The 25,981-nt window shown below is 37.4% G+C and overlaps 1 protein-coding gene across 1 annotated transcript; it reads right to left on the bottom strand.

Annotated features, from left to right (window-relative positions):
• Window positions 1-916: 916 nt before the first annotated feature.
• On the bottom strand, window positions 917-24,940 carry LOC121384977. The gene is made up of 4 exons (XM_041515489.1): window positions 24,571-24,940; window positions 9,189-9,288; window positions 5,407-5,602; window positions 917-1,304 (listed from the first exon to the last, which is right to left on the bottom strand). Exons 1-4 carry the CDS (start codon window positions 24,908-24,910, stop codon window positions 1,251-1,253), a joined length of 690 nt encoding a protein of 229 aa, XP_041371423.1. The 5' UTR covers window positions 24,911-24,940; the 3' UTR covers window positions 917-1,250.
• Window positions 24,941-25,981: the final 1,041 nt, after the last annotated feature.

Here is a 25,981-nt window from a genome sequence, read left to right as displayed (position 1 = left end):
TTAGACTGGACCAGTTAAAAGCCAGAAATGCCGAGACTTTACGTCTTGACCCGGAAGTAGGTTACTTTTGGGTCTTACCCGGAAATGAACCGTTCACATCCGGGTTAAGTTATGGCCTCAAAAAATGTCCTTTCAATGCTCATTTTAATTATTTCATCCAAATAAATAAAATCCATCATCTCTTGAACGACAAAAAACAATTACATCTATAATGCTTTGCTCGTTTTATTATTATTATTATTTTATCATTATTATTTTTTAATATTATCATACAACGCAAAGAAACTGTATTGTATTTTATTGAAAATCCACTAGACTAAAAGTCATTTCACAAACAGGTACTCGTTGATTCATCTTCAAATAACCAAATTGTCCGGGCTTACAGGATACATACATAATATGTTCCCGTTTGTTCACAATAATGCCAATTAGAGGTTACAGTCTATTTCTCCAAATACAGTAAGTCAAAGAAACCACAAGAAGATAAATAATAAACAGTAGAAGGGATAAACAGAAAGAATGATGTTGATCTATGGGATAACAAATAATTCTGTGAAATGCTTTTATTGTTCCATCTGGTAGTACACGTATGTTTAAAGTATGCACTCTGAAATTTCTGAACATACATTCAACGAACAACCCCAGTATTAAAACTAGAAGAAAAAAAAAAATAAGAAAAAAAATTAAATTATAAATAAATAAATACAAGCACTTTGACAAAAAAATAAGTTTAAGAAATACAAAAATGAAGCAGACTGTAATCTCTCTCTCTCTCTCTCTCTCTCTCTCTCTCTCTCTCTCTCTCTCTCTCGCGCGCGCGCACGCGCGCTTTTCTCTGCCTCCCCCTCTCCCCCTCCCTCCCTCCCTCTCTCTCTCTCTCTCTCTCTCTCTCTCTCTCTCTCTCTCTCTCTCTCTCTCTCTCTCTCTCTCTCTCTCTCTCTCTCTCTGTGACTACTATTGTATGGCAATACCATAAAGATAAATAGCAAAAATCACGGTCTGGTTTAAATGGCAAAAAAAATCCATCCGATTTAACAGTACATTGAAACATGGATTAAATTCACAAATTCTCCTGGCGTACAACATTTATCAGTGTGACTTAATTGTCGACACATTATTTACTGTTGTAGTAACAAGTCAACCGTCCACCATGTTAGCGACCGATAAGCGTGTTATCGCCATGATTTAAGCCGAACAGTGAATCTGGCTTTGTGTGTATGTGTATTTTTTTCCCAGCTGTCTGTTGCTTGTCATGGCTCAAGACATCCTGGTATTTTACACACGAATGTGCCAGTTTCCGTAGCCTGCAAAAAAAAAAAAAAAAAAGGGTTAAAAAACAGTGAAATATTAATATAATAATCGTTGTATCAGGATATATCTCCCCATTGTAATTATTTGTTTCAGCTGTATTTAAATGACTTGGATTACAATTCAGTAACCACCCCTTATCATTTATCCTCTTGGGTAATTTCTTCCCAATTCTTTGGTGTCGTGGTTAAACCTAGAACATTAAAAAGTAAAGTAAAGTTTGTTTTATTTAACGACGCCACTAGAGCACATTGATTTTTTTTATCTTATCATCGGCTATTGGACGTCAAACATATGGTCATTCTGAAACTTTTTTTTTAGAGGGAACCCGCTGTCGCCACATAGGCTACTCTTTTACGACAGGCAGCAAGGGATCTTTTATTTGCGCTTCCCACAGGCAAGATAGCACAAACCATGGCCTTTGTTGAACCAGTTATGGATCACTGGTCGGTGCAAGTGGTTTACACCTATCCATTGAGCCTTGCGGAGCACTCACTCAGGGTTTGGAGTCGGTATCTGGATTAAAAATGCCATGCCTCGACTGGGATCCGAACCCAGTACCTACCAGCCTGTAGACCGATGGCCTAACCACAACGCCACCGAGGCCGGTACCCCGTAAACATTAAGGTTGATGAGTCCAAATACCGTCTCTAACCAAGGGCGACTTTGAAATACTCAGTTGTGGAGAGGCATAAGCGTACGAGACAGCGGGCAGATGGGGGCGGGTGGAGGTACACTACTCCGCCAACCCTTCCAATGCTGGCGCAACTCCTCAAATTCGGGTAAAATGAGCTGGTCTGGAACCTTTATATATATAGTAGTAATGCTGATATGAATATTTATTGTTATCCAGATTCGGATATTTTCGTTTAATTCGGTTAAAAAAAAAATCAACCGCTACCCTCCTCCCCCCCCCCCCCCCCCCCACACACACACAAATGGCAGCACGTAAGCCTATGTAGGGAGGCGCCTAAGTCACATTCACTCATATGACTGAGCGTTCAAAGAAGCCGCGAAAACGAAGGCTGTCAAACATTTGGTAATTCTGACACATAATGTTCTAAGGAAACTCTCTACATTTTTTCCTATGGAATAAAAAAAAACTTTAACCTTAAAACAAGTACACGACATCGTAGAACTGAGCTACAATTCTGCAAACTAAGTTAAAATTACTCAAATAGCTCCATTTATTTTCGATGAACTGTTTCAGATTATACGCCAAATTACCCCATGAAAACTGCGCAATCTTTTATATTTTGGACATAGAGTCCTACGTGACATTCAGTTCAAAAACACCACAAGTGCACCGGCCCGCTACCGACCCTTATCTGTATGCTGATGTTCTCTTGCATTATCCAGCGCGGGAGGTCCCGCCTCCCACACCAAACCCTTTCCTGGCCTGGACGAAGGAGCCGGCATGGGTCGACACCTGCGCCCATGACAGGCATGCGCTACAACAGCTTGCTCTGAGTGTGCATGTTAAAGGGATGCTCGCGCAAGGCTTTTGGACTGGTATGCATATTCAACGATATATAATACACATTATTGCTTAATATCAACAAGTATAATCTTGTATTTAATTAATAAAACGGTTAAATGTGACGGCTATTATATATAACGGACGCAGCCATTTTGTATCATCCCAGTCGATACGCCATCTGGCGAGCTGGTGGTTACGTATTACTTAACGTGTCACGTCAGGAAGTAGTCTTAGAACTGAAGAAACAAACATACCTGATTTTTGCGGATGCATCGCAATGTTCTATAATAATATCTGTCCCAGTAAGCAAGCAATAAATATATATTCTTGTTCAATACAAAATAAACCACCATTGTCAAAGTGTCGATATAACTGTATCATGTTTTGTCCATACATTACCCCACGCACTGAAATGATAATCGGAGTGTTTTCTTCGTTAATTTGTCTTTTCTTTCCGTGGCCTGTACCTGTGATTCCTGATTGACAGGTGTATATTTGGAAGGTATCCAGGCAAGGTAATTAACTACCGCTGTCTAGACACAAACAAATACGTGCCGGTTTTATTAAGATCACAGGGTAGTGTGGGATAACCCCTACAATGGTATCGTGAGTGGTCGCTTTTGTTCCAACATACACTTAAGAGAGAACAATACTATAACTCCATTTCGTTCTATTGATGCAAATGTAATATATTTAGTTAAATAGTTTATTATACTATCAAGTCATTTATGTTCTTTTACCAGTCAGGTTGATGAAAGCGAAGCGCCTTGTCGTAAATTAGAGCGTCTGTTTAAACTGTGCACACAGGAGTTGGTAGGAGTTGACGTCACTTTGCCCCAAGCTATAGTACCGGACGCCATGAAAACGAAACAAAATGGCTTCCCCCAGTTAGCAGGAATAATCACGGGTTTTTTTATTAACTCTAAAATTACAATTTCATTTCTTAAAGTGTCAGTATGTGTTGGTGATCCGGGTATGCATCTTTCCAACGCATAAGGCTCATGTTTGAGTTTACTATATCTCTTTAAGCCCTATGACCTGACCTGGTCGTAGAACCCATTCTCTTTTACAATACTGCAGCCCGGTAAATGCAATGTTACAGAGAGATAAACTAATTGGTTAGAGGCTGGTCAGACGAACCATTCACGCAATATTAAAGTCAATGCAAAACAGTTAAAGGATTCTGATTAACGCAACGGAACCATTTTTATGGTCCTGTAAATTACGATAAGTCTAAACCTGGACCCGAGTCAAAATTAGCTGCACGAAAATAGGATAATGACGGTAAATGATGTTTTGTATCAACACTTAAAACGCGCGCGATGGCAGCAAAAGAAGGTATGTTTCCAGTCGGGTGTGAATTTCCGCGCATTCTCCATTGACAGGGCGCACAATAAACACTCAGAACAGACAAACACGAGATACGCTCTTCTGTCTTTGATTGACGCCACAAGCACGTCGAGATAAAACATCTCATGTATTTTGTTGCCCACAACCAATTAAACGATTTTTATGCTTTGACGACTCCTAGTACTAGAACGCAGAGACCTGCCATTACGGGAAACAGACTGGTAAACTGTTGCTGCGTTAGGGTTTAGCGGATCCTGCATGTAGAAGTCATTGACAACAACACATCGATCAGTTGAAGAGAACCAGTTAATTAATAGTTTTATTTGGCGCCAAATGGTGTACTATATAGGTTCTTGACCTTCATGTAAGCTATCACCTTTATTTTTCGGCGGACCGTTCAAAATTGCGCCTAATTTTCTTCATACAAACTGCGCACCCTTTCCATTTGGCTTTAATCTTACGGGACATTCCAAATTCCATAGCACCCACAACCCACCCTCCGCCTGTTACCGACTCCGGTCGGGTTGCTGGTGCTCCCTTGCACCTGCCAGTGCAGGTGATCCCCCATCCAACCCACCCCACCCCTTTCCTGTCCTGGACGGAGGAGCCGATCGAGGACGGAACCTGTGCCCAGAACAGGCGTGCGCTACAACAGCTTGCTCTGAATGTGCACATTAAACACTCTGACCTGACCTGATGTAAGCTATGTACAACATTAACGAGCTGTTGGGTTCTTATCAATGTTAAAGTTAAAGTAAAGCAAAGTTTGTTTTGTTTAACGACACCACTAGAGCATATTGATTAATTGATCATCGGCTATTGGATGATAAATAAATAATTTTTGAGTTTAGTGCCTTTGCAATATGACAAATCCTTTTTTAGGACTAAAATTAAGGAGTGTCATAAAAATGTTATCTAACGAAAACGAGTGTGATATTTTATGTATTACCCACCATTAAAAATTAATCATGTACAGTAAAATCTGACAATTACTTCCAGTATTACTCACGACACACAGGCGCGGATCCAGAATTTTTTGCAGGGGTGGGGATCATTCATTCATTAAAATAAGTGAAAACAAAAGTTGTCCTGAGCAGGGAGGGGTGTGTGTCAAGACTCCCTTCGACACCCCCCCCCCCCCCCCCCCCCCCCCCCCCCCCCGTTGACGTAATTTAGCAACTAATACGCACCAAAACGGGGCCCATATATGTACGGAATTTGTACCACAGACAGACGTTCATCAGGTGGGTAATAACAAAGAGTATTACCTTTAGTCCTCTCCATTTGCAGGGGAATCGTTTTCTCGAACATGAATGTTTCTTTATGCATTTGCCGAACTTCTTGAGGCATTTAAAATCGTCCTTTCTGCACTTGGCGCAGCTGGCACGACGTAGGAAGCGGCACGCCGTGCACGCCGTGTGCTGACAGTCCCCCTGGCACGTCATCCTCTCCTCCGCGGCGTCTCTACAAATACACACAGCACTTGATATCACCACATGAGAGAGAATATTAATTACACACAAGATTACGACATGGGGGTAGTGCCTTAACTGCAGATCTATACAGACGTGGGCTTACTACTGTCACAGATCCAATCTATTTAAAATTAGCTCCAGTATTACATGTTGATCTAACAGCAGCCCGACGGAGCTCATGTCCAGTTGACCTTTCATTCGACCAATCAAAACCTTACTTGCAAAATCATGCCAGTGATTTGAAAAGAATTTGAAAACATTCGGGATTATGCCGAAGGTATATGAAATGATTCGGGTGAATTACGAAGTATGCCGGTAACTAATTTCAATATAAAACTTTATATTAAATTCGTTTTAAGATGAAAACCCCCCAAAACGTGATGTTATAGCCATAAAATTTGTTTATAATAGTATACAATCCAAAGTTTATTACTGCACTTTCCCCCCTGTTTTTTCAATGTTGAAATAGACCAACAAGTTCGCCTATTGCATAAATAGTCTCGCCCGATATTTTTAGAATTTGCATGCTCCCGAATAACGTTATAAAAGGCGAAGTGTAATTGGTCGATATTTAAATTGTTATTTATAGATGAAATGTCACCTGGACGTGGCAGTCCACGCAATGCTGTTATATCTACTGGTAGACCAGTAGAGCTAATTGTAATGAGATTGTAACAGATCCTTCGTGTAACTGGATATTATACAGAAAACAATATTCACTATTTCTTTCAATGTAAAAAATGTAAGTAGCAGTTAGAGTTTGTTTTGTTTAATGAGCACATTGATTTATCAATCATTGGTAATTTTTATATATAATCTTATAGAGGAAACCCGCTACATTTTTCCGAAAGTAGCAAGGGATCTTTTATATGCACCATCCCACATCCAGGATAGCACATGCCACGGCCTTTGATATACCAGTCGTGATGGACTAGCTGAAATGAGAAAGATCCAAATAGGCTCACCGACAGGGATCGACCCTAGACTGATCGCGCATCAAGCGAGCGCTTTAACACTGAGTTATGTCCCGCCCTCGCCAATTTTTTTTTAATTTTTTTAATTAAAGGTCGTGGTATGTGCTATCCTGTCTACAGGATGGTGCATATGTCCCTTGCAACTAATGGAAAAACGTTGATTTACCCTCTGAGATTATACGTCAAAATTACCAAATGTTTGACATCCAATAACCGATGATTAATAAACCAATGTGTTGTAACTAGTGCAGGGCCGTAAAAACTTAAAAGAAAATTATCTTCTTAACTGTTTAAGAAGTTTCAGACTATTAACTACTCAGTTCCCCCGCCCCCCAACCCCCCAAAAAAATCCCAGCTACGGCCATGAACTAGTGGTGTCGTTAACCAAAACAAACATTAACTTTATTTAGACTACCAGTGGTAACATCATGACCTTTCAAACAAAGCCATTTAATAGAGCTACAAGTGACGCGGGCAGGTTTAAGTGCTTCTAGTATATTATATCAAAACGTCTGTTCCGCTGTGTAAAAAAATAGGTCTTGTAGCAAAAAAAAAATATATATACGTCTGCTCAGTTTGGTACAGCTACAAATAGATACACATGCTAATTTTACTTGCTAGGCGAGCATTTGTCACAAAACAAATCACGTTTAAAGCGTTCGTCTGGCGTAAAGCAAGATGTTAATGAAATCGTAAAACGAAAACATTAGGTACTTCGGAACAAACTACGATCGACAAATGGTTCCATAAAGAACCGGGCGAAACAAGATAATTTGACATGCGCGGAGCGAATAGAAAGCATTCCGGAAAGTAACGAGCATTCCGAAGAGTAACGATCAATTCCTGGCATACGACGGCTTTGTCTGCGCAACTCGAATCTCGAGAGGTCGTAACGACGGCGGGGCGATACTTTGAACTGTCAGAATAAAGTCCGCTGCAGCTTAATTTGTGGCCAACAGCGCGATGGGTGAGCCCTACCTCTTGTCTGTCTCAATAGCATTGTTTACTTGTACGTAAACATAGACAAACAAAGTCATCACAAATCGTTGGGTTTTTTTGGCCTCGGTGGTATAGTGGTTATATATAATTATGTATATGCGTATGTATCTATGTATGTATCTATGTGTTTATGTATGAATATCTATATGTTGTGTGTAGGTCGAAGTTGACTGTTACATACATATATATTAACGCACTGGCACAGGGGATAATTAAATCCTTTCTAGCCTCACAAATTGTCCCATGCCGTTGCTGGGAATCGAACATATGGCACCGAATAGCTAGCAAATTGCAGACTAACCACGACGCGCTCCAAGCCATCGAGACATGTATGTATGTATGTATGTTTACACACACACACACACACCACACACACACACACACACACACACACACACACACGTCCCGAGTGAAATAATTTTCAGTGGAAAATATATCACGAGGGACATAAACATGAGACGAAATGGTAGCGAGTTTAATATCCTATTTATTACCCATAATCGATGTTAATTTATATCACTCAAAGTCTACATTCCACAAAACTAGTAGTATATAAGTAGTATTTCGCTAAATCAAGGTTCGAAGTGAACCTAACGTTTTATAGCACAGCTGATACTACTAGTCCTATCACTGGTGATAAATGAAAGAAAGTAATGTTTTATTTAACGACACACTCAACACATTTTATGTACGGTTATATGGCGTCAGACATATGGTTAAGGACCACACAGATATTGAGAGAGGAAATCCGCTGTCGCCACTTCATGGGCTACTCTTTTCGATTAGCAGCAAGGGTTCTTTTATATACACCATCCCACAGACAGGGTAGTACATACCACGGCCTTTGATATACCAGTCGTGGTGCACTGGCTGGAACGAGAAATAGCCCAATGGGTCCACAGACGGGGATCGATCCCACACCGACCGCGCATCGAGCGAGCGCTGTATCACTGGCCTACGTCCCGCCCCTTGAGACCGTTGGGGTGGGTTTTTTGGTAATAAATTGTTGTAGTTTAATTTGAACTAATATTAATATACCAGCTATTATTTTCTAAAATATGTACGGGATCCTACTAAAAGTAGGATGATAATTTTGAAGCAGAACTGGGGTCAAAGACTCTTTCCGTTAGGTCTTAAACTAGCAGTTTTACCCCCATTTTGTATGTGTCTAGCTAACGGTGAGAGATGACTATTTATATCCATGGTGCATATGTTGATTGAAATTGCGTGTAACAGTTTTAGCCATATATGGAACTATTGTGGTCTATTGGATTTGGTCTGGTTCTGTAACACACCTCGGTTAGATTTCCAGCTCCCCCCCCCCCCCCCCCCACTCTCTCTCTCTCTCTCTCTCTCTCTCTCTCTCTCTCTCTCTCTCTCTCTCTCTCTCTCTCTCTCTCTCTCTCTCTCTCTCTCTCTCTCTCTCTCTCTCTCTCTCTGGTGTGTGTCTCAGTCGAAAATATAAGAACATAATTAAGTATATATATTATATCTGCACTTGTATTTTTCTTTGCCAAGTCGTGATAGTGCCTTTAAATATTAAGTCTTATAATATTGTAAAATAATTAATTGTAAAATAATTAATATAATTCTATGAACAACCTTGCTGAACACACCGCCCTCGGGCGTCTTCGGCAAAACTCGGGAGTACACAATGGTCGACAATGAGATGCAAACCCCTCGTCAGCTTGATGTCTTGTCACTGCAAGAACAAAATGATAAATCAACAAATTACCAAATCAGAATAAATAAATAAAATGAAATGAAATGATATAAAATTAATTGAAATGAAATGAAATAAAATGAATATTAAAGAGACACACCCTAGTTACGGCTAGTTGTTAACCATTACGGCGTCGTTTTTCGCTATCTAACCAATTTTTTCACAAATAAAATTGCACTTTACTTACTGTTTATTATTTAGAATATACATTTCCATTTACCTGAAGTGTTTTTTGGTAATCCTGGTTTTTGTAATACCACAAAATGCATTTTTCGTATTTCATAAATCGCACGCACGTCTGAGAAAACACCGTTGAGCAGACAAGGTCTAGTCTATTTTTAGAGGGGATATTTCCATTTCAATGTCACAGACGTTGGTATATCACGTGACCGTTATCATTTTGTTTTCTCGTGCACGTTTCGCGCAATCAACATCCGATTTGTTGTTGTTCATTTGTGAGATTTTTCTTCACAGTTCGTGAACATTTTCAGTAACAATAAAGTTCAGACAAGTAAGTGTCTCAATACAAAACGTTACAAACCCGTAAAACCAATAATTTTGCTAAGTTTTACGATATCTGGAGAGGGGATACAACCAGGACAGAACAGTTGGAACATGTCCAGGAGAGGTGAAAGAAACGCACCCCAAGTCTGTGAAATTTGTCGTGACGTAGGCATTATTGTGCTTCGAGCGACATCTACCGGTGACATCAGAATACTAACTTTCAAAATTATTTCAAGCAATTGAGACATGGGGATTCCCATGGTATTTATCGATATAAAACCTGCTTTTTCACTCCATTTGATAAAAACGTGATCTAAGTGTGTTACAGGTTTGTAGATTAACCAAATTATAATGTATTTTCGCTGGATGGAACTAGGGCGTGCGGCTTTAAAAATCGTTTTAAAGAAAACAAAAACTTTTTTTTTTAAAGTGTTATAAACCAAAATTCTTTGGAAAATAACAGTGAGCTATTGTTAAAGCTTGTTTTCAACGTATTTTCGTATTTTATATCCAATTAAGGTTCAAGCACGCAGTCCTTGGCACCCACTTGAGCTACCTGGACAGTGGCTTACTAGTTAGTGGTTACTGAGATAGAAATCGGTGTAGTGGCCTAAAAGTTGCTCTGGGTGGCAGTTGGTACCAGGGCACCTACCAGCCATAATTTTGATGGCTTAACCACGTTACATCACCAAGGCTGATAGATAATAGTTTTTAAGCAGATTAAAAAGCATATATATGTATAGTTATATGTAGTTTTCATTGCTTTAAAAAATGAAGTATTAAAGTAGTATAATAAATGTCATACATTTACAGGATAAAACTTTATTGCATATAAAGATTTCACATACGGAACTGGATGCAAAATATAGTTGTACAAACAAGACACATACAAACGTCATACTATTCTAATGACTTAATAAGGACTAATTATTGGCAATACATGTGTAGTAGAATCATGAACAAACTTACATAGTGCAACAGCACAGGCTGGATTTTTTGTTTTGCATGATAAATATAAATTTGTCTTGCATACTCATACTTGTAAATAGGTAATTATGGAAAGTTAGATATTCATATAATTTGACACGTTGAATATTATATATATTTCTTACATATTGTAATATGATGGCATTCGTCTTAATTTAAACTGGTGCTGTTCTGTCTGTGGGCCCATTGGGCTATTTCTCGTTCCAACCAGTGCACTACGACTGGTATATCAAAGGCCGTGATATGTGCTATCCTGTCTATGGGATGGTGCATATAAAAGATTTTTGCTACTAATATAAAAATGTAGCGGGTTTTCTCTCTAAGACCATATGACGAATTACCAAAATGTTTGATATCCAATAGCCGATGATTAATAAATCAATGTGCTTTACTGGTGTCGTTAAACAAAACAAATATATTCAATTAAGCTGCAGAAAAACAGACCTAACAGATCTCACTTCCCACGCAAATGACATATAGAAATAGCATTAAATTATTGCCACCCCAAGCGCTAACCGGTCGCTGGAATAGAGTCCGGCGTAGTTTTCCATATTGAAAGGAGCAAATTGCTAAAACGCCTTTTTCCATGCCGACAGGCGTACACAAGAAGCTAATTTGCCACTGATTGTTAATGTTTAAGTAAAGTTATTTTTCTCGTGTCAAACAACCCTACGGGAGCCACACTTTTGCGAGCATATGGCGGTTAAACACCGGACCACCCAAACAGTTGACTGGGTCTATCAGAAATAAAGAGTTGAACCAAGTCACTGCCGGGGGTAGTCTAACGGTGTATGCCCTTTCAGTGTTATCATTCCGGCAGAAGCGGAGAAATCCCGAATTATCTTTGTCAGTGTGCACAAGAAATTTATCAAATTCTATTACCGCCGTCTGAATTTAAATCACTTTTTATCGGATAGATTTATATTCTAGGAGAATATAAGAGACGGATAGGAGACAGACACACAAACGGAAGCATGCACATACAGAGAAAGAGAAAGAGAGGGGTGGGTATGAGACAGACACACATACGTACGCACACACACACACACACACACACACATGCAGAGAAAAGGAAGATAGAGATAAGTGTGTTTTGTTTAACGACACCACAAGAGCACATTGATTTATAAATCATCGGCTATTGGATGTAAAACATTTATGTTTTTTCACTCATTAGTAGTAAGGAATATTTTATATATGTATCACCCTACCTACATGCTAGCACATACTACGGCCTTTGATATACCAATCGTTGTGCACCGGGCTACGTCTCGCCCCCAGAGAGAGAGTGAGAGAGAGAGAGAGAGAGAGAGAGAGAATAAAAGATGCTAATGGCGGGTTGCCTCTGAAAACGACATGTCACAAATAATCAAATGTATGACACCCAATAACTGATGATCACAACAAAGTTTACTTGTACAGTGATCTCATGGTTGGACACAATGGTGGTAGAGGAAGCAATGACTGTCACGGTAACAATGTCTTGTCCACAGAGACAAATGGCCGACCGGATGTCGTCGTGTATTGTAGTTGTGGGAAAACCGTGTCGCCATCTCCAAACCTTCAACTGTCCTTTGTTTTATTTACAGGCAACAAATTCCTCTGTTTTACCAGTGTGGGGAATGCAAACACATAACAGAACTATTTTACAGCATAGTATACGTTTAAAGCAATATGTCACTCCGTGATGTAGCATGCAGTCAACCCAGTTTGTATACTGTTGCCAGTTTGTTTCATGTTCAGGACATACTAGGGTTTCTAAAAACACCCCACAAAAACATAATGTGGTAGAGGTGTGTGTGTGTGTGTGTGTGTGTGTGTGTGTGTGCGTGTGTGTGTGCGTGCAATATACAATCAAAATAAGACTTAATTTTAATGTGAAAAAAGAAAGTTAAAGCATTTGTATTTAAAAGACCGACCGACATATAGATCAACGGACGGACAAATATTCAGGCAGATGAACAGACATACAGATGATATTGTAATACTACATCAAGTCTCACCCTAAATATATACATGTGAATATTTATCTACCTATCTATCCGTCTGTCTGTCTGTCTCTACCTGTGTGTGTGTGTGTGTGTGTGTGTGTGTGTGTGTGTGTGTGTGTGTGTGTGTGTTACATAAACTTCAAATTTTAAAGACGAAAACACAAAGGTCCTCCTTACGTATATTGTATAAAACAAATATTTTTATTCACAAAAATACACATACCAAAAATCGAACATTACACATTCGATATTGGAAATATATATTTTTTTTTCTGGAACAGGTGGCTTATTCAAGGAATGGGTGACTTTTACAGGATCGGATTTTATCTTACATTCTGTCATTAATATATAGGCCTACTGTCGAATCTGGTACACGTGATGGACACTGCTGTCCAGTTTAGAAAGACTGCTGGATTAGAAAGTTCACAGTCTGGACGATGCCGTGTTAAAATCATTAGACAGTTTGAATGACTACAGGTTGGGATAACGTTTTCTGTGGATGCTTCAAGCTGCGTAATTTCTTTTTCTAATTTCTTCTTCTTCGATCGCTCAAAAATCAGTGAAATGAAACTAGTTCTTGTTTACAGAAGGGGACTTGTAATCTAAATGACTCCTTTTTATCATCTGTAATCTAAGTGTTCCTTCTACTCGCTACAACTAAAGACAATATGACCGTTACCACCTGTCCGGTGTTTAGTTCCACATGTCCGGTATTTAGTTACACCTGCCCGGTCTTCAGTTCCACCTGTCCGGTCCTCAGTTACACTTTCACTGCACGTGTTTCCTTCTGCCCATAACATTTACCTCCTGCCCAGGAACATACAATTTTTCAATCCTTTCTTAGGTGCAAATCAAACCCTTTTCTACTCATTTCAGGAGAAGAAGCTAGATTTGACCATTCCCACCTGCCCATTACACAGTTCCATCTGGCCGTGTATTTCCCCTCTGGCCCAGGACATATTTCTTATGTTTCTCTTCTGAACTGAAACCAATCCGTTGTCCACTCAGTCCAACTGAAGTAGATTAGACCATTTCCACCTGTCCGTGGATTTTCCTTCTGGTCCAGAGGATGATTGTTTTTTAAGTTGGTGTTTTTTCTTCTTCTATTCTAGCTGTCCTGGACTGAAAACCAAAATGGTTGCGTTCACTCAGTCCAGTTGAAGGTGATTCGATCGATTCCACGGGGGGGGGGGGGGGGGGGGGGGGGGATTTAGCTCAGTCGATTGAGTGCTCGCTCGAGGTGCTTGCGTCGCAGGATCGAACCACCTCAGTTCAACTGATTGAGAGTTTTTTCTTGTTCCAACCAGTGCACCACAACTGGTCAAAGGCCGTGGCATGTGCTTTCCTGTCTGTGGGAAAGTGCATATAAAAGATCCCTTCTGCATTAAGAAAATGTCGCGGGTTTCCTCTATTGACTACGAGTCGGAATTACCAAATGTTTCACATCCAATGCCGATGATTAATATATCAATGTGCACTAGTGATGTCGTTTAACAAAACAAACTTTTTTTAATCGATTCTACCTGCTCGTAAACTATGTCTATGGCCCGTGCTACAAAAAAAAAAAAGTTTTTTTTTTAACGACACCACTAGAGCACATTGTTTAATTAATCATCAACTATTGAATGTCAAACATTGTTGTTAGTTTTTATTATTATTATTTTAAAATTATTGTTTGTTTGTTTTTAGTTTGTTTGGTTTTGTTTTGTTTTGTTTCATGCATTGTTTTGTTTTGTTTTGCTTTTCTTTGTATTTATTTATCTTTATTTTATTTTATTTTTTAAATTAATTTATTTTTATTATTTGGAAGTATTTGTTTGCATTTGATTGTCTGATTTTTTTTGTGTGGTTTGGGAAATGGAGGGTGTTCTGAACAGAAAACCAAACCGTCCGTCCACTACATGTGAGTCCTCCTGAAGACGGTTTGACGGACTCCACCTGCCCGAGACAGACCATTACTTTCGAACACCTACACGTCTCTGATGACGTGCGTAGTGCTTCTTCCTGCACGCGCAGGTCTGACGTATCAGATGAGGCGTGAAAAGAGGAAAACAGTGCACGCGCTATCGTCTGCTTTTCGCGGATTTCACCTGCCTCTAACCACTATCCAATATGAGATGATCAACTAGTAGTCCAAAACGGCGAGGTGTGAACTGTGAACCCAAGAAAACATGCTTTATTAATAGTGGGATATACGAAAATAAATAAATTACATGAATTTCAATAAGTGACGTCGCAGCATCGACACCCAAGAAAACTATAAAAGTCGCCTTTTTTATTATCACTAGTTTCTCCACCGCTAGTGTATACCTAGAGGATATTTCATGTTTTTTTGTCAAATATAATTTATATCTCATCGAGTGAAGTTTGCACAATCATATCTCACGAGTCGCGCTGGCGCGACGAGTGTGATATGATTGCAAACTTCACGAGATGAGATATAAATTAAATCATATTTGACAAAAAACATAAAATGTTCTATTTATTATATAACTTTTGGCAATTTACCTTTATTTTAAAAATGCCAACAGCAAAATAGTTCCGGCTTTCTTACAGTGAAGATAACACATTTTAGAGTGAAATAGTGAAATTTTCACTCTAAAATGTGTTATCGTCACTGAGTGACTGATAACACTTATTTCACTAATATTTTAAGATATTTCACTAAATGGTATATAATAAAAAGTATTAGTATTTATATCAAATGGTCGTAGTTTTTGGTGTACTGTATGTACAAATAAAAAGAGTCTTTGCTAAATATATATATATATATATATATATATATATATATATATATATATATTCTCAGACTTATTTTCTCTTAGATTTTAGATATACGGTATATTTATTATTTAACATATTTTGCCGCTGGTTAAAGTATATACAAGAGTATCGTTAGAAGTTTTATTTTCCTGTTTAGTGACGTGGTGTATTTAACGGGGGCGAGATGGAATTTGGTTGAAGTTTGCTTTAAAAATAATTATAATTATATATATATATATATATATATATATATGATTATACAATCAAATTTCGATAACTCAAACCTCGGTCTTTCCAAAACATCGATATCTCAAACTGAATATCGACGGTCCCGGCCGAATTGCTATACAAACCTGTAATAATAGACTTCGAAAACTCAAATTTTGAGAACTCGAAAACGTCGATCTCTTAATAATAATAATAATAATAATAATAACAATAATAATAAAAAATAGTAATAATAATAATAATAATAATAATAATAATAAATTAAATCAAGACAAGGACACATGTACTAAAGAGAGCACCTATTTACGAGCTCAAATTAAAAATCAATAACTTGGCAAAGTGTATTATATTCACTGTTACAGATATCCAATAAATACTATGCATTATATTTAGTTATACAGTAGACACTATATTTAGTTATACTTTTGTATTATCTTAATAAATACCATATTTGCATATTTTAAATAATAATATGATCTATGGAACTAGAATGTATTTATAGCAGTGTTGATTTTTAAATATATGTACATGTATTATGTATTTAACTGAATAATAATGTTTAACATGTCTATATAAATATTTTAATGAATTATTATTTTAAAATTTATTTTTATTTTCACTGTGTTTAAGGCATACTGTCACAGATTTAAGGACCTTATTTCTCAAAAAAAAAAAAAAAAAAATGATAATTAGATTAATTTTTGGAAACCAAATCTAGCTATCAAATCACCATAACTGAACCATGATAGAGTGAAATCCATATCAACCCTCTTGGCAATATTAGATTTTGAATTATGGACCATTGCCATAATTCAATAATTTTTACAAAATATCATTAGTAAGTGGAGTATGGTGGTTACATAGATGGTTGAATAAAGTACATTTGGTGACAAATCAATTATATATTTGTTCAGGTAATACTTTGTTAGGCTATTTAATAGGTCAGTGGTCTGTGACAATATGCCTTTTACTGTGAATAACTTTTGTTCGGGGTGGTTTAATGTTTTGTATAATTCGTGGACTAGTGAGTCAACGAATTTAAGAACACATCCAAAATATGCATACATACAATACGAATCTACTACTTTTCGATTCCCAACAAAACCATGAATATTCAAGCCTTCGAAAATAAAGGAATTCACAGTATTAAACTGAATAATATTATTCATTTTCTTTTCTTATTATTAATCTATATTTAGTTTTAGTTGAATATTTACTTCAAACAATATATTTATTATACTGGTAACTGGATGCTTAGTTTTAACTACTGTTTGTATAGTTTTAACTACGTTTATAATTGTGTAATTTAACAATTTGTTTATTTTTAACTATATTGCCAGTTTTAAGTAAATTAAACTGATATTTATTTTTAACTGTCAAGATAATTTATTTTTACTGAATATTTATTACATTAAACTGTTAACAGAAAGTTTATTGTGGTTGTATGCTTACTTTAACTGAATATGTATTTTTAACTCCACTTTCATTATTTACTGTATGTTAATTTTAAACGGCTTATTAATTTTAGGGGGCGTTAGGTATAGGCGGTTTCGGTTGTAGGGAAGCTAGGTTAGACTTGCCTCCCTCCCTCACCCTCACCCCTTACCCTCTCCACACTGAAGTCCTTAATGGGACCTTTTCCACCTAAATAATCTAAAATATTAATAAAATAATAATTAATTAATTTTGGTATAATCCTTTTATGGCTAAGGTCCAACCTGTTCTGCCTAATCTTCCTGGGCAATTAAAAAAGATTATTAAAAAAAGAGAGTAGAATTAATTATTTTTAAAAATTAATTTAGATAGCCGTCTAAAATTGGCGTTAAAGTTTATAAAGGGATATATTATATTTTTTATTGTGTTTGTTATTCTTTAGACTACGCCATCCAAATGATACTTTCCCCGCGTTTTTGAATAAAGTCAAAATTATCCCCATAAATTAAGTTCTGTCCTAGGGCCCAATTTAACAAAACATCGTAAGCCTAGTTTTGCACGTAAACATAAATCTACGAATTATTACTATTATAGTTCAACAAATATAGTTAGAAGAACACATATTTCATTTTCTTTTGTCTTTAAAATACTCCAGCTTTCGTAATGATGTAATTTTCGGCGTGAAATTGATGCCAAACACGTGCAAACGCACGACTGGTATAACTGCTAGTAGCAGACGTAAACTTACGATGTTTAGTGGAATTAGCCCCTGGTAATGCCGGAGACCGGGCGTGGGATGGACGTGCCTGAACCTCTTTTGGATATAGGCACGTTAATAAAGTAAAAAAAGCCTGTTTTTTAAAGCACTGTAAATGTATGTAGTTATACGCGTGTAAGACATAAACAGGTTTTGCAAATTCGCCCCCCCCCCCCCCCCCCCCCCCCATGTATTTGTTACGCGAACAATTTGAAACTTGCTTGAGAAATGATTTATAGACTTTTTTGGAAGAAGAAAACAATTCTCAAAAATTGGTTAATGCAGGAATGAAAAAAATCTCAAACTTATTTTATGTTTTGCACAGCGCACGTGCTCATGTAATAGTAATATAATACATAACAGTAAATAATATTACCGCCATGCAAGCACGTGTGTGGCACGGACATTATCTGTTGACTGCCGTCTGTTCACACAACATATCGCCTCACTAACAAAACTCGTGTGCAGTTACCGAACTTTATCAATGGGTTCACAGCGTACATGCCACTAAATGTCTCTTTATCAGCCACACCCCCACGTACGAATCACTCGGGCAAAGTATACAGATCACGGAAAACTCCGATCAAGATTTGAAATAAAACAAAGCAACTATTGTGACAATACGCAGGTGTGCAGATATTTAATACACGATTTATAATTTTGTGACAAGGGCAGGATGGTAGACACCTGGTTCGTATCCAGGTACCGAGGTTTACCGGATATTAGAAAACCAAATAGATGTTGTTTAAAACATACCTTTCTTTTCCTGACACAAAATGGCTTTTAACGACTCATTGAAGGGGTGTAAGATCACTACCCCGATTTTTTCTTTTACTAACCTGTAGCTATTACCCCCTCCCCCCCCCCCCCCCCCCCCCCCCGTCCTGGACAGATAGTCCAAATAGCTGAGAGAAAATGCATTAGCATGTCGTTTTGCAATAAACTCAAATAATTTTGCTTGTTTGTTAATATTGATAAAAGTTGGAATGGGAATTTGTTCCCCACGTCCTGTTAGACACATACATGTACAGTGATTTTGAGGTGATGAAAACGTCGTTTTTAGTTGAAAAGGACAGTTGATCGACACATTTATGAAAAGACATGCCAAATTTGGTTTGAGTGTATTCAGTTAAACCCAGAGATCATGTTACTGTAGGTTGCAATAGGAAATAAATGTAAAAGTTTTAAATTACATTTCAGCACTTTTATTGCAAAACGACATTCTACAAACCTATTTTTACCTTTAATAACCATACACTGTCGTTTTTATTTATTTATTTATTATTATTATTATTATTTTACATGAAGACAAACACCAATCCCAGCATATTTATTATTATTATTATTATTATTATTATTATTAATTTTATTTTACATGAAGACAAATTCCAATCCCAGCATATGAAATTCATCATCCAAGCTGGATGAACAATTTCAGTTAACACCCCCCCCCCCCCCCATAATTGATTATTATAATCTATCATCACAATTTCGATTATAATCAATCATTGGAACATCATTACTGAAACGTATGCACACTGCATCGTGCTTCAACCTTAATTAAAAATAAACACAAAAATCATTTTATATTTAAAAAAGTAAGTTCCTGTTTTGTAGGCCTAAGCATCACAGGCTGTGTATATTATTTAACAACATGAATATCAATTCTTGGAAGGAAGGGAAAGAAAAGTATTGTTTTCTAGTATCTTAAACATTATTTTTTTATCATATGCCACAGTTTTGTTCTCCCCCTTTCAAATGTATACAGTCTGATTAAAATTAGCTCTACTGGTATATACCAGTAGATCTAATAGCATTGCATGGACTCCCATGTCCAGGTGACATTTCATCTATAAATAACAATTTAAATATCGACCAATTACACTTCGCCTTTTATAGTGTTATTCGGGAGCATACAGATTCTAAAAATGTCGGGCGAAACTATTTACGCAATAAGCGAACTTGTTTGTCTATTTCAACATTGGAAAAAAATAACAGGGGGTAAAGTGCAGTAATAAACTCTGGATTTTATACTAGTATAAACAGATTTTATGGCTATATCATCACGTTTTTATTTTTCGTTTTGAAACGAATTTTATATCAAATTTTATATTGAAATTAGTTTCCGGCATACTTCGTAATTCACTCAAATCATTTCGTATACCCTCGGCATAATCCCGAATGTTTTCAAATTCTTTTCAAATCACTGGCATGATTTTGCAAGTAAGGTTTTGCTTGGTCGAATGAAAGGTCATCTGGACATGAGCTCCAACGGACTGCTGTTAGATCCACATGTAATAGTGGAGCTAATTTTAATTAGACTGAAACATACAAATCTGAACGACAAAACCGTTATCCGCTATCAAGACCGTATCCCTGCACAATACAGAGTCGAATGGATATTTGATAAAATAGTGGTTGATTCCATGGATGTCTATGTAATGCCTCGTCTATAGGAGGACAATTACTAGACAATACATCTTTCTTGCATTACCACAAAGAGGACTGCCACTCTAAGACTAGTTTACTAAATCGAAACTAATACAGGACAGATCTCATTGGAATAAATATAGCTGTGACGACATGTACTCATGAATCACTGTCAAAACAGTGATGATATCAGGTGTTCGCGAAATGTGAGCATATCCTGCCCCACCGGTGACACCGGTATGAGTACTGCCACCACAGCTGTAAATGAATGAATGAATGCATGAATGAATGTTTAACGACACCCCAGAGCGAAAAATACATCGGCTATTGGGTGTCAAACTATGGTAAATGCAATCCACATCTGTGAAGTCCGTCACTTTATCTAAAACGATTAACAAATTAATGTGCAAGATTTCACCAAAGAATACTTTTAAAAGAAATGTTCGTATGTCGATTATCTTAACCGGTCTTAGACATTGTATTTCATTAAAGATTGTCGGTTATTTCTTTTACGTTCATCGATGACGTAATTTTTACGTTAATCGAAAAATTAACAAACTCCCATTGCTACGTCTGAGCCAGTGGAATACCGTTATGTTGTAATGAATGTAACGGAAATTTAATTATTATGTGTGTAATGAGACCATAACAAGGACCTGGATTAAAGGAAATCATTATTTTAATAACTAGTATGCTGCTTCTCCTTGTCCTCCCTCTAATATCTCAGGCCCGTAGCGGGGTGTGGGTGAGGGGTGTGTGGCCCCCCAATAATTTTGGCTTTTTTTTTTTTTAAATAACCTTTACATCTCGACTGAATGTAAAAATTGTAGCGAGACTAACGGATAGAGATTAGCGGCGAGAGTTACAGTAACGAGTAAAATAACCTTTGAATCATGCCCCGGACTCCCCAAATACCTCGCGCCTTCTGCGCTCGTTCACTTGCCCCCCCCCCCCCCCCCCCCCCCCCAGTAATGTCCACCATGCTACGGGCCTGTATCTCCACTTTCTCAAACAGTATTACTTCTTCCTAAATGGTCCAATAGATAATCCGACTTATATATTAGAACAACAATTATCTTAAAATTTAATAATTACCGGATTTTGTTGTTGCTATTATTTGTTGTTTGTTCGTTTTCGGGTGTTTGTTGTTTGTTTGTGTTTTTGGTGAGTACATGTATTTGTTTTGTTGAATATTTTTATTGTTGACGTGCGTGTGCGTGTGCGCGCGCGTGCGTGCGTGCGTGCGTGCGTGTGTGTGTGTGTGATTTGTTTCAGTTTCTAATATGCAGTATGTATATTATAAGTTAATTATAAATAAAAGCACTAAAACCTTTGTTGGCTAAAGTAACAAATATGTATATATAGGAAGACACTTAAGGGCATATTAATCGTGGCTGAATCAAGGTGTGTCTGTGTTATGTCACTGTATAATTTTACTTTTAAATACCTGTAGTCGACATGTCTTTTGATGGATGATTGTATCGTTCTGATTACAATTATTCTATTTGTTTTATTTCACAGAAAATCTTTCTCAACGTAATTAACCAAGGATTATCACCAAGGACAATGTTGTTATATACATATGTGTCGTCAAGGCCACTAACGTTTTATATATACTCTAATTTTACGATATAAAATAAAATATTATTATACTATTACCTATGCGGGTTTTGTTTTATTTTGTTTTGGATTTTGTGTATTTTGCTAAATGTATTTTTCTTCAAGGTTTTCCTTTTTAATAAGATTGATTTATATAAATTAATAGAAATACACCAAAATATAAACCATTTGAAGAGACTATTATGATTTTTAAAAGTATAAAAATTATAAAATGTGTGTTAAAATATGTTTCCATATCTGTCGTATACGAAGTCATGCACAAACATGATGTAAGGTAAAATGTATTGCCGTCAATGGCTGTAAACCTAGTAACTGACTTCTGACTTGTTTTCAGAAACATAAGAAACAGTCACGCTGTGTCTGGCTGATTGTAACAGCAAGATTATTTCTCGAAAGACTAATGACTCTTGCAAATGATTTTGTTTACGAATACTTGTTATTTTAACAGCGAGCACATAGTATGTATTATGGTGAAACACTTAGCATGAGCATTAATGGAACTATTATCAACTTATACAATACTTTCCTGATCTGATAAAAGGACGTACAAAGGACGGCCTCGGTGGTGTCATGGTTAAGCCGCCGGATATACGGCTGGTAGGTACAGGGTTCGCTGCCCGGTAACGGCTCCCACCCATAGCGAGTTTTAACGACTCAGTGGGTAGGAGTAGGACCACTAAACCCTCTTCTCTGTCATTAACCACTAACAACCAACTAGTAACCCACTGTTCTGGACAGACAACCCAGATAGCTTCAAATTTTGGCGTTTAAGGGTTGCCATCACTGTGACACCCCACCACTCCCCTGAGAAACTAGTTGAAAGGAGAGTAATGTTTTAAAGCTCCCTTTAGCATGTGAATTAAAACTAAATAGTACCACAAAAGGATTAAACATCAATGCTGAATATGGTAATAACGTAAATAGTTCCCCATAATCTATGACAAGTAAGCAATTAACCAATCACTTTAATTTTTCTTCACGGAGAGGCATGTTGCTTAAAATATTAATTTGTTTACGTCCGATATGTTCGTGGTTGTGCTAATGCTATGTGTGTAGAAGTACGAAACCACGACATTGTGTTGTCTAGCGTCTGCCAGTTGTTTTGGGTTTTATATGATACTGACATTCTGTAATTACGGGGGCGGGATGTAGCCCAGTGGTAAAGCGTTCGCTTGATGCGCGGTCGATCTAGGATCGGTCCCCCTTGGTGGGCCCATTTGGCTATTTCTCGTTCCAACCAGTACTCCACAACTGATATAACTATCATGTCTGTGGAATGATACATATAAAAGATCCCTTGCTGCTAATCGAAAAGAGTAGCCCATGAAGTGGCGACAGCGGGTTTCTCTCTCAACATATGTGTGGTCCTTAACCATATGTCTGACGTCATATAACAGTAAATAAAATGTGTTGAGTGCGTCGTTAAATAATAATTAAAAAAACTTTCCTTCCTTCCTTCTGTAATTACCTTTTAGAAAGACATCCTATTTAATCGCCATGACGTTTGCCAATTCGGATCAGGCATGTATCCAGGATAATTTGCAGGAGAAGGTCCCAAACGACTTGTAGATGAATACACCCACACAACCAGGTTTTGCGCTTACGGATAAGCACTTTAAAATAAGTTGTTCTTTTAAAAATCGGAATCAGAATGGGGATCGACACCTCCGAACTCTCTCACCTCCCCACCCCCTTCCCGCCTTCAACTAACCACGAACATTTCCACATCTCCCGAGTGAAGTTTTGGAAGAATTGTACTCTGAGAAATATTTGTAGAAAACTAGTAATTAAAAAAAAAAATCAATCAAGAAGCATTTTTGTTATTGTTGTTGTTGCCAAAAACATCGAAAAGAACAACGCTGTAAGAGTGTCAAGTACCTAGGATAAAATACTGGAACTACGTTTGCTTGTTTATGTGATCCTTGTAAAAACATCCTTTTGAAACTTGTGCAAAGAAAATAGTTTTAATTATGGGTATGGGTATGTTGTTAAAAATAGAGTAAAAGGGATAGTTTTACATTATATTCTTTTTTACTCATTTTAGCACACAATAAGAAACAAGTAGAAGTAGTAGTAGTAGTTGTAGTAGTAGTAGTAGTAGTAGTAGTAGTAGTAGTAGTAGTAGTAGTAGTAGTAGTAGTGGTGGTGGTGATAGTGGTAGTAGTAGTAGCGGCGCGGGTAGTGGTAGTGGTAGTAGTAGTAGTAGCAGCAGCAGGGAACATTTTGTTTTTCACAATTCTGATTTGTGACATTCCTAGTCCACTGAAAATTGAACAGCAAGTAAAGTTTAATTATTTCAAATTATGTAGCGATCTCTGAAACTTGCATAGCTAATTGTGACACGATACCGAATAAAATGTAGTAGTAGTAGCGGTAGCGGAAACAGCAGCAGCAGCAGCAGCAGCAGCAGCAGCAGCAGTAGAAAGAGAAAAAACACAAGATAGAAAACAAAAATAATACCAGTTATTTCCTATTGTCAAATAGAATAATCGTTATCAACCTCTCATTAGTAAACCGTATATGCTTAGCAATGACAAAATTACTTACTTCGTTCACAAATTCCGAGCGGTTCCTGCTGGGATGGAAAGAGGAGTGCATGCCCGAGCCTGGTATTGCACGTCAGTCCCCTGTCACATTTACCCATGTAGTTATAGTCGCCCCCACATCTCTCCCCCTTAATCTTCGCACAGCTGGGACAGCAGTTGCAGATACCCGTCGTGACACCCCCCTTACACTTGAGCTGCGACGCCTTCTTTGGGTGGCAGTGTATCCTTCCACAGGGCGGACACTGGAGGGCCTGGACAGGGGTGAGGGTGTCTGACGTCCAGCTCAGTAAGGTGATAGTTAACACGTGTGTGATGTAATACCTGTCTAAAGAATGTTTCATAATTCCACACAGAACGAAAAAACAACAACACACAATCCACTGGTGAGGACGTACGAATACAAATGTTGTTGTTTTCTTTCACAAATGCTTTGAATAAGTTACATCCGTTTGAAACTGTTGAAATTGTACTCCAAGATAAACAGAAAAGCAATATATTATGTCTTTGAAAATAAGACAAAAAAATTGTTCACAAAATTAGCTCTTCACAAACCAAAAATCACTGTACATAAAAAATGAATTCGCAATGACAGTTAGTACTTCTGTGCGTAAACACTTCTCCTTTGTGCTTTTTAACTTCTTAATGAGCGTTAATACGTTCAAACACAAACATTAAAACTCCTGTGAGTAAAATCATTTTTGAAAAGAAAATACCTTTAGCATCGTTGCGTTATAACTCGTTGTTTTATCTCTTAATAAGCGTTGCGGGCGTTCCTGTAGGCCCACCGAGTGCCAGAAGAGCGGAAATAATAAAAGACGACGAACTACCCGTTATGAAGATTTCTTTTTGTTGTTATTGACAACTAGAACTTGCCCCGCTGTCTCTGCCCGAGTACGGCCCATGTTGAAGATATTCTCGCTAAACACGCTAATGTATCTTTGGCGCTCGGTCGGTTCCGGCATTTATAAGCGCACTTGGCGACCGAATACCTGTTCGGCGGCGTGTCGTGACGTCATGGATTCTCCCATCGTTTGGGAATGATAGATTCACACAGTTGGGTTAGCGTATTGCCGAAAAGAAATAGCATACGGTAGAATCAGAAAGAATTACGTTCGAATCCCACCTACCCCACTCAGTAATTCTGAAATTTTATGTGTTGTGGGTTTTTTTTTAAACTTATTATTTTCATTTTGTTGTTGTTTATTTTATTTTTGTTTTGTTGTTTTTTGTTTTCAAAATTACTATTATTATTTTCTTTTTGATGATTGAGAGTTGTTAAATCGTTTTATTAATTATTAATTAATATAATACAAGTTGTGTAAACAAAATTGCTTTATTAATTCATGTAGGCCCCTATGTTAAAGTGTGTAAAACATTGTATTCTACATTCACATATTTTAAGTTGTATAAAA

Source organism: Gigantopelta aegis, chromosome 2 (genome assembly GCF_016097555.1).
Source record: "Gigantopelta aegis isolate Gae_Host chromosome 2, Gae_host_genome, whole genome shotgun sequence".
Classification (NCBI taxonomy): Eukaryota; Metazoa; Mollusca; class Gastropoda; order Neomphalida; family Peltospiridae; genus Gigantopelta; species Gigantopelta aegis.
This window is presented reverse-complemented; position numbering and strand designations above follow the sequence as displayed.

What these genes read in the sequence shown, in the direction of transcription:
- LOC121384977 (XM_041515489.1), bottom strand. Translation starts at nt 24,910, where the DNA reads ATGAAACATTCTTTAGACAGGTATTACATCACACACGTGTTAACTATC. An exon ending in GCTCGGAATTTGTGAACGAA is followed by an intron (nt 9,289 to 24,570) that starts GTAAGTAATTTT and finishes TTGTTCTTGCAG; the next exon opens with TGACAAGACATCAAGCTGAC. An exon ending in GCAAATGGAGAGGACTAAAG is followed by an intron (nt 1,305 to 5,406) that starts GTAATACTCTTT and finishes TTTTTTTTGCAG; the next exon opens with GCTACGGAAACTGGCACATT.